Source organism: Pseudomyrmex gracilis, unplaced genomic scaffold (genome assembly GCF_002006095.1).
Source record: "Pseudomyrmex gracilis isolate BER0280 unplaced genomic scaffold, ASM200609v1 scaffold_20, whole genome shotgun sequence".
In the NCBI taxonomy this organism is placed as follows: domain Eukaryota; kingdom Metazoa; phylum Arthropoda; class Insecta; order Hymenoptera; family Formicidae; genus Pseudomyrmex; species Pseudomyrmex gracilis.
Genome location: NW_018020604.1, coordinates 133,610 through 143,965, shown reverse-complemented (window position 1 = coordinate 143,965; position 10,356 = coordinate 133,610). Strand labels below are relative to the sequence as shown.

At 43.7% G+C, this 10,356-nt stretch overlaps 1 protein-coding gene across 2 annotated transcripts in view; it reads right to left on the bottom strand.

The window, feature by feature from the left end:
* The window catches only part of LOC109851773 (RB1-inducible coiled-coil protein 1), a 32,022-nt gene extending 22,564 nt beyond the window's left edge, over nucleotides 1–9,458 (bottom strand). For both annotated transcript variants that reach the window (XM_020422180.1, XM_020422181.1), the window contains exons 1-2: nucleotides 7,504–9,458; nucleotides 2,715–2,923 (exon numbers count right to left, since the gene is read on the bottom strand). In XM_020422180.1, the coding sequence (XP_020277769.1) occupies nucleotides 2,715–2,923; nucleotides 7,504–7,571 (277 nt within the window). In that variant the 5' untranslated portion in view covers nucleotides 7,572–9,458. The remainder of the gene's footprint in view (nucleotides 1–2,714; nucleotides 2,924–7,503) is intronic.
* Nucleotides 9,459–10,356: the final 898 nt, after the last annotated feature.

The window sequence follows — 10,356 nt, the reverse complement described above, 5'->3', positions numbered from 1 at the left end:
GTTTTCTTAGGAGAACAAAATAATAATGTTTTAATATTTTTAAAGAATACTGCACTATGACAAACTTTATTATACCATAGTCATCTAAGTTTTTCATATTGCAGCTTTTTTGAACATAAATATTATTATTCTGTTCTCCTATGAAAACGTAGAGCTTCTAAACTTTTATACGATAATATGTCGTTTATTACACGCAACAAATTATACATTTAAAACGTGTTAATTTAGTGAGTTAAATCAACACGTATTAAGCGTGTTCCAATTTTAAACACTAAGAAACGTATTAAAAGTGACTTCAATAAAAACACACGTCAAGTGTGTTAAATTAACACACTTGGATTTGCAGTGCTCTCTCTCTCAGTATGTCTCCCGGTAACGACATCCGCGGCAAGTCGTGAAGTCGGCGACGAGAAGAGATTCTAATCGGATGCATAACGCGCGGACGATCCCGCGTGTCATCGTGCCACATTCTGATACCAATTAGCGGTATAACGGGGTCCGTGATAAATAATTAAATCCTTCCCGTATACTTTGCTCCCACTTTCTGTGTCTTCTGGCACTGCATCATTCTAAACGACCAGTTACATATATATATATATAATAACCGAGAGAGAAACGTGTGATGAATGACATCCGAAGATGTAATTAACTTGGAATATACGAGTGTAACATCTTCTTTTCTTTTTTTGTTGCACAATTATCGCGCTCGTTCTAAGAAAAGAACGCGATTAACACCGAGAAAGAAATGCAACAATTAACAAACCGTGTATTTACTTCAAGCTGCGTTTGCATCAGCTCGGATGTCCACTTTGGTTTTTTTCCTCGCGCTGTTACAAAGAACAAAACGCACTTGTCAGCTTGAGATTACCGCGCGTGTATAAAATGAGAAAAAAAAAACATCACACACTCGACAGCTAAATTTAGATGAGTTTAATATTCCAAGACGTCTGAACGTGTGAATTCGCGTTGCGTGATCGCGATCCGCTTACAACCGACATTCAAGTCTTCGGTTTTTTTCTTTTTCCGTAAAAAACAAAAACTTGGCATAGCTCATACTACTTACGGCTATAGATCGTTCGATTGCCAGATCGAACCCCCTCCCCCCTCGTGGTGTGCCTCGTATCGGCCTCGCGATTTGCGGTCAAATCCACCGAGCGGGGTGTGTATAGAGGAACTCACGCGACCCACCGCAAGTATGCGTGTCGCTAAATCATAGCTCGCGCTTTGATCGTACGCGCGCGATCGAGAGAGAGAGAGAGAGAGAGAGAGAGAGAGAGAGAGATGGAAAGAAATAGCGAACACACATACAGAGTAATGAAACGAACGTCGCGGGCACACGGTAATCTAACGGTACAAAACAAAGACGTGAATAGAAGAAAGTACGAAATGGGACAACGCGCGTGCATTACCGAGTTCAGCTCAAATCTGGGAAATTAAGGATAACGGGACGGGACCAGCGGCGCATTTGTGTCAAAAAGCAAGACTATTGTATGTGTGTGTGTGTGTGTGTGTGTGTGTCGCTTTCAGGATGTTTGGTTTGTACAACAATAGTCAAAAGTGAAAAAACTGGACAAAAAATTGCAGCACTGATTACAACGAGGCTCATTAGCGCGTCGTCCTTGTAGTTTTTCCGCGAACAAACGATTCGTATCAACGTAACGTGAGAGAATCTCGGATTCTCCTGACCTCGATCGAAACTAATCAATTTGCCTTTGCGCCGCACTTGAAATTAAGCCGTGAGAATAGACGTACCCGATCGGGTATATATTGATGATGTATCTCGTTCGTTCGTCGCGTTATCGCTGACATCACCAATGAGTTCACGAATTTATCGCGCTCCACTGCGAGAAGAAAACCGGTTTGTCACGAGAAGCTGGTATAGATAGATAAGTGCCCGCACGTGTGTGCATGCGCGCATATACGGAGAACTATCTGTCTATTAACTTTTAAACTAGAAGTGTTACGAAAGCGTAATCAGTTGCGTATGTGTGTTATTGCTGATATATATTGCTGATAATTGCTGTCCTGCAACACACATCTCGTTAAGTATCGGTGCTATAAAAAGAAAAAAAAAAGAATTACCATTCGCGCGCACGGATCTCTATTTGAGCAAAAAACCGAGATTGCAATATTGAGATCGAAACCCTATTGGCACTATTCCGTAATAACATTGCCGTAAAATTATTATTACTATTAATGTATATTATATATAATTATTTAATATATATTATATATTATTATTATTATTATTATTATTATCATTATTATTATTAATGCTCGAGGTCGGGTCACGGTGGCGACCGATCGCGCTCGTTTGTCCGGAAATTCACTCGGCACGAGGCAGAGAGAGAGTCGCGGCAGCGCTTTGTATTTGCTCAAACGCGAGAATTACAAAACGCCATTTATGTACAGTTGCATTTCAAATGAAAAGAGAGGAAGGCAAACAAAAAAAAAAAAACACACATAAGCACATACGAACAAAACTCGAAACCGAAACTCATTTACTTCGCGTTTGTTCGCCGCTTGGTAACAAAATGCAAAAGCATGCGTATTGCGCATGTAAGCTGTCCGCGCGCTATCGCTGAAAAATCATCATCCGCATTTCACATGATAAAAAGTCGCGCACGATAAAAAGAAAGAAAAAAAAAGAGTCGCACAAACAAAAGAAAAAAGAGATGCAATATATATATATATATGTATAGCTCGTTACTTACCAGAACCGTAATCTATACTCGGCGTGGGCGGCAGGTTGTTCTCAATGGCGGCCTTGCTGAACAGATAGATCGGATTCGTATCGGTTCCAGCTGAGTAGGAGCACACGCGCGCGTTCGGTTCCAGGCACTCGCCTCCGCTCATAAGCAGTACCTGATGCGCCGCTACCACGCCGCATTCTCTCTCGATCGCCTCCATCAGCTGGCTGACGCTGCACACACAAAAGTCAAACTGCGCGTGAGCGATTGGCAAGAGAATAGGATTTTGTTTTGTTTTTTTTGTTTTTTTTGTTTTTTTTATGTTTGAATGACGCGTGTCGGAATATATACAGTAAATCTTCGTATCCGCTAACAGTCTGTCTTCTTCTTTCTCTCTCTCTCTCTCTCTCTCTCTCTCTCTCTCTCTCTCTCTCTCTCTCTGTCTTTCTACGCGGCTTTTCCTTCCTTTGATAATTACTTAGAAATTCTTTTGATCTTCTATCGAGAAAGTTTCTGTACGGCTTTATCAAAGGCAATATCGCGCCTTTAGGCCAAGAAAGCATCGCATTTGGTTCAATAGGCGGTTTGTTAGACGATATGACCTGATTTCCGTAAGGAGCCCATACCGCGAACGTAATTACCGGATGGTGCGTTTTCCATCGCCGGATATGTAGCAACAAGCGGCAGCAGCAAAGAGATAAGGAGAGAGAGAAAAAAAGAGAAGAAGCGATCGAGCGCGCATTTAAGATCTCGTCAAATTGCTCGTGTATACATATTGCGAATTTATGCGCGCAACACAACTTATACAGGAGACAGCTCGCGTAATAATATCGCGCGAGAGATAAGGCGCGCGAGATTTCGCGAAGTCTTGTTTGATATATTCCGATGATATACAGCGCGCGAGATTGTTATTAATTCCCGATATGATATATAGCGCTCTAGGATTTTATTTAAAGAACGCCAACACACAACACGTGCGTGTGTGTGTGTGTGTATGTGCGTGGAAAATCTGCATGAGAATAATTAAACGACCGCCACTCAATCATGTGCAGCTCGAGTGCATCGATGCAAAAAGCGCCGAGAGGAGATGCGACAAAAAAAAAACAAACACTCGATAAAAACTAACATAATTGCGAAGAAGCGAATTATCTTTGTAATTTTTTACACGCGGATCTCATTCAAGTTTCTGTCCTCTCCGCAATGATCTTTTCAGTTGTTCTCCGATTTTTATCTCTTCTTCCAATCTTTCCATTCTTTTCTCTGTTTCTGAAATGATCGTTTAACATCACGCCTCGTGTTCGCGATCGACATCAAGACTGACTGATTAGGATCGCGTGATGAAATCGCTCGCGGATATTACTCGCGAAATTGAGAGAGCACAATCCGGTATCTTACGGACATCATTAGCCATCAATCGATAATACGCGCGCGTTTTACGACACACTTAAAAAAAGAAGAAAAAAAAAAATCAAAAGATCCCACACGTTCGAGAACGTCGGTCATAAATGACGCGCGAAAGAAACTGAAATAGCACGTCGTTAACATCCTGCGTAAGGTTGACTAACGGATGAAAGGTGTGTTCCTCAAAGCGAAGAACGATATACGCGCGATGCATTGTAAAGAGAACCTTGTTATATTGTTGTCACGCGGTGAAAAAAGTTTTAGCTAGAATAGCAAGAAGTTACTTATATATAGCCAGCAAATAAAGTTGCCCGATTGAGATTTTTTTGTTTTTTTTTTACAAAAAAACTCTGATATCTTCTTCTCGCATCTCTAATATTGTTCTGTTTGTTTAACAGAAAAAAAAAATTTATTTTACATAATTTACTTTTAATCAGAATTTTTTGAGGAGAATTTTGAAACATGAGAAATCTTGTGTGCGTCGAAACAATAAAAAAAAAAAAATACTAAATAATTTTCATTGGAACGAAGCTGGTGCCGCGTTGTTCGAGAGCGCGCTTTGTGCTGCTGTGCTGGCACGAGAAAACGTACGCGAGAGCGAAACATTGCCAAGTCACTTGTGGCGTTGTGCGCTATATAAGCGCGACTACGGGCACACGACGACGACGACGACGCTCAGCTGCGCGCCGCGCTACACTTCGAGACTGCGTGTCGTCGATGGTTACGCGCGTCACGCGGCGCGGCTCGTATTTCACGCGTGCACGCAAGCAGCGACCATTCGGTCTCGCGATTTCGTCGAGGTGTCACCTCGCTCTTGCTAAGGAGTTTGTTTTTTTTCTCTTTTGATTAGCAGATGAGAAGATATTTTATCGTTTTTCAAGCACGTAACAATAAGAGAGATGCGACGTGCAAGATAAGTTGACAAATATTCAAGATTAAAATACCGAAATATTATTACTTAATCCATTTGCGTCTGCCAGATATGGAAAAATAATTCCTGCTCTCTGACAAAGAATGTGTTCTCCCGTGTTAAAATTATGATTTTTGTTTTTTTAAGTTTTAATAGTTTTAATTAACATCAGCAGTTGATCTTATTTTCTCTCTAGTATTCGTCATCTCTCTACGTCCTTTACTCAAATCCTTTTTATCTATCTGATCGAAATTCTCTAGTATACCTTTCGTACACGTTCGCGCGCATTAAAAATTGTGAACAAACTAAATGAATAATTCATTACACGTGTTTGCTGATAAACGTGTCACGCGTTGGCTCGCGTGATATTCATTTCTAGTGCGTAGACATTTCTTATTTGAGTGCGTAAACAAACAAAGTGAAGGTGATCGAACGAATATAATATCGGCAAGACAGCCGGTGTACCTACCACTTGCCGATGACGATGATCGCGCGGTTAATCGTGACGCTGGCAATTAGGCCGTGTCGAGTATTTACTCATTCACGCTTAAACGCGCAGCAGCCTCCGATCGCTATAAGCCAGACGCGACGAATAAAGACACAAATCGGAACAGGGGGGCGCGAATTGACACAGATCGTTAATTGCTGCGACGAGCGGGGCCGACGACCGACGCGATCGTAATCCCTCGGAATATATACCGATTCGCTACCGGGAGAGAGAGAGAGTTCGGCGATAGCTCGCGTGTAAAATCGCGCGAACACGACAATTATAATCCGAACGTGCGTTTAACTCGAATTTACAGAGGTGGTCGGTCGTTTGTACCATTAATTGCGCAACCGCTTTGATCAGTCTTAAAAAAAACGCGGCGTCAGGGCGATGTTTTTTTTTTTTTTGTTTTTGTTCAATTGACCCACTGACGTCACAAACGTGAACAATGTCTTTGTGTAAACTTTGTGCTCCCTTAGTCGCGCATTACAGCAAGCTTGGCTTGCGTTTGTGCGACACGCGCGCGATTCGGCACGCGCGTCGCAGAGATATTTAAAATACGACGCAGGCCAATAATATATCTTCAGTATTTGCGCGCGCGCGCGCGCGCGTGGTTTTTCTATTATAAAAAGCGTGCGCGTAATGGCATTCAGAAGAAAAACGGCGCGTGCATTAAATATACGCAATCATTGCTTTCCGACGCATTTATTAAACGCGTCGCTAGGAAACGACTCCATTATCTATCACCCGAGAGCTGTGTGCAACGTCGATACGCGAAGAGGAAATAAAGAGAAAAAAAAGGTGATCTTACATAAACGAACGTAACGTTACGTAAACGCAAAAATACGCTTTGATAAAAATATAATAGATCGATAGTATGTTTTCTATTCGAGCAAATATTTTATATTTAAACTTGGTGTGCTTAGGCTATCTCGAGTCAATAAAAGTGATCGACTCGCGATAGGATCTCAAACGTATTACATAAGTCACTTTTTTTTTCTTTTTTTTTTTTTTTTAGACAAAAATATATTTTTCTGATTTTTAACAACACGTTGTTTTTAATATTCTTCTTTTGAATTGCTGACCTCTAATTGTGTTAATTAGAATTTAATTTGCAAGATATGTTTGTTTCTTAATTTTAATAATGCAGATAAATCCATTCAAGTTGTTTGCTGCTTAGAAGAAGCAATCGAAACTTCTTGGAAAATAAAATTTTATATTTGCACATCAGAGGCGATCGATGGATCAGTAAAAAACGTCGTCTCACGCAGACTTAAACGTGACTCTGAACATCACACGGAATCGATTGTGGGACAACACACACACACACACGTTTGCAGATAGAAAGTCGAAGAAAAGACGATCGTTTCTCGTTTTAGCAACCGTATCGAAACATCGGCGCTCGTTTGCATCATGCGCACGTGTCGTACGCATCGAGAGCTTGGCCGAGTTTTGCCCGTCGGGTCAAACTCGTGCGCGACACGAGCCAATCTACACCCACGCGCGTCGTGGAAAATTCGTTTCGTTTATATTACTAACTTCCATGTATTTTCGGCGCGAACCATCTGCGAAAGTATTTGCGCGTTCGCGCGATTCCGAAAACACGTACGAACGCGTTTAATAACAACACGTACACATTTCATGCGTTCACGCTCGTTTCGCTCGCGCTTTACAATATGCTTTTCTGCAATTAGCGAACCTTCGACGGGATCCTTGAATTCGCGCGTCGCGATTCGCGTTATTATTATTATTCGCGCTAAACGTCGCGCTAATAACATCGCAACGTTGTTAATAGGCGCGTTATTGTCGCTAATTATCGACACACAATGTGCAGTTATTTTCTTTACGCGAGTAAAGGAAAAAAAAAAGAAACTGTTACGGACCGAATGTTCAATGTGTCGTCCTCAATCGTATTGTCGCGTTATATTCGCGAGTTGCGATGTGACGAAATTTGAATAAAAATAAATTTGAATAAAAATAAATTGAACAAATTGAAAATAATGAGAGTAATTTACCTTTGCAGGGCCAGCTTGATGTCAAAGGTGATGGTGGTGCCGGTGTCAACGTGAAATATGTACAGCATCTTGAAGCTGGTGATGTGGTAATCCCAGTTAGTAGCAGGGAGAACAAAGACTTGGTAATTTGGAGCTTTCGGGGTGCCCAGTCGGGAGACCTTCGGGCCTCGAGGGTTCCCCTAGTCAGCTCGATCGGGGCCGTACCCCACGTTCTCGATAGTTCGCGAGGCCGGCCCCCTCAGGACTATACCGCATCGATCACTGCGATCCTCGTCGTCGGTCCCTAGACCTGGCCCAGCTACCTGATGGCAACGCCGCGTCGCAGAGAATCATCCAGAATTTCGCAGGAATGTTTTCCGTTTGTTTCGACGACGAACTCGTCACCTCGTCGTCTCGGCTTCGCGCGCGCGCGTCGTCGCTTTTCTTTGTTCTCCGGATAATTGAGAAACGTAAAAACGGAGAAAGATTACTTTGGAGAGATAAAAAAAACAAAAATTTGCTCCCAAAGATTCACTCCTTTTTTTTATCTCTTCTGTTTCTGCCCGTACGCGAAGAGACCAGACGAGCAACACGCAACGCGCCGGGTCGATCCGCGCGCGTTTCTTGTGTCACAACACAAATTCTCCGTTGCGACGCGGCACGTATATACGCGCGACCGTATTTTACGTCACACCACGCTCATTCGATCGAGCGCGGCCCGTTTTATAAATGCACCGAGTGGACACAGACGGATTTACAAAGCTTGGCACTCTCTAAGTTCCTTAGGAAACCTTTAAAATCGCAGAGTCTCTCTGGTGTTTCTTCTAAGAAGAGTCGTTTTTTTTTTCTTTTTTTTTTTTCTTTTCTTTTCTTCAAGGAAACCTCTCCGATCCTCGAGCAATGTCCAAGATTAACGAAGAGATCGATAACGCGCTCTTTTTTATTGATACTTGACGACGTTCGATTTCATGGAAATCAACAAACGTTCGAAGTTCCGGCGATCGATTCGGGCCAACCCGCCGCCGCCGCCGCCGCCGCTTGCTCGTGTGTTTTATTAAATGTCCCGCAAACAAAGAGTCGGCGTTGTCCCGACGAAGGGTTCGATGACGCTCTCGTGCGGAGAAAGGATGCCTCTCTTTCCAACGGCGTAACGCGAACCCTTGTCTTTTTTTTTTCTTTCCTGTTCTCGGGTTCCGACGGGATGCTCTCTTGAGGAGAGAAGAAACTCGCGCGTCGGAGTGCGCGCACACAACACGTTCCGGAAGCGCGAATCTCGCACCGGATTTGCCGTCGGATAAAAAAAAACGCCGACGCGTCGGTCGTTCGACGTTCGCACGTAGAAGCTGCTGCCGCACGGATCAGCTGCTCGGCAAAACAAAGCACTCGCGCGCCGCGTTACGCCACCGTATTCGCCGCGCTCTCTCCGTCTCTTTTCCGTTCGCCACTCCGATACGAGCGACGCACCGACGTATCCTCGTCTTTCTCCTTGTTTTACGACGCGACGACACTCGGACGCTCGGGAGAATCTCTGATCGGGAGATTTACACAATTCGGGAGCTACGTAAACGCAACCGCAAGTATAAATCCCGCAATATGTATAATATATATTTCGTCGGATGTCCGTCTGTCGAAATGGGACAAACGAACGGAGAGAGCACCGAACGCAAACTCGCGAGAACACACAAACACAAACAGCGCTGCGCCGTGCGTGTCGCCAGTCTATGCGCAGAGAACCGTCTGGGTTTCCGAACAAAGAAACTTCGCTTTCCCCACGGCTTGTTTCGACTCTCGCCTCGATTCTGGTCGTCGTTGAACGAACAACAAATTTAAGACGACACGAGACGTGACGTCGGTCTTAAATTAACGACGGCTTTACGCTGAATGTTGGCTGACCGCATCGGTCGTCGGGGATCTCGTCAGGATTGGAAGGGGGAGGAGGTGACGCGCGGACCACCTCCGCATCGTCCCGTTCTACGTTTCGCACTGACGCAAAGCAGCAGCGTCGCCAGCTGTTTACGGCCTAGCACGGTGGACAGAACGTCCGATTGGTTCAGTCGGTCGTGGTGGGGAGAGACCATCCGGGGTTTCCAGTCGACGCCGCCGCCGCGACCCGTGGCGCTCGCGACGTCGTCCCGTCAGTGACGGATTTAGACTCCGAGAGAACTGTGGCACACAGGACGCAATTTCTATTGTTTATCTCTGAACAATGTTTTCTTAGGATCAACTCGTAACGCATCTTTATCATAGAGCTTAGAGAAAACAAAAGGAAAAAAAGGAAAGAAAAAAAACTTACTACCATAAGCGGCAATTTGTCATCACCGAAATAAAAGAATCGCTCTGCGAGCGATTTTCCTCTCTTGTCGTTTTTTTTTTTTCTTTTTTTTTTATCCCGAGTGGTCGGCACAAAATGTTTTGCACGAGCTAATCCCCCGAGACAATAGATACTTGAACACGCGCGCGCTTCGCTCCCGAACTTGACGAAGAAAGTGTCATTAAATAGTACTTAGGAAATACGAATCAGGTATTTCATCATCCGTCTCACAGTCCGTCTTACTACTCTCTCTCTATCTGATCCTTTGTCTCCCGTTTCTTGTGTACGGCGCTTAGTTTGATAAATAATTACTATTTGTTTTAACGTTTGTTTATAATCATCCGTTGAAGAGCGATATTCGATAATGAAACTCGATCTTTATATTAGCGCGTTTAACTTTGTTCCTGATTTTTTCTAGGGGACATCAAATATGATCGGTCCTGCGCACACATCGATGCTCACGCCAAGTACAGGCCGGCGCATGCGTCGTCTCATTCTGTTGCGATAACGTCGACCCGGAGCTCTCGCGTTGATCGAGAATAATCAAGTATTATACTTTCAAG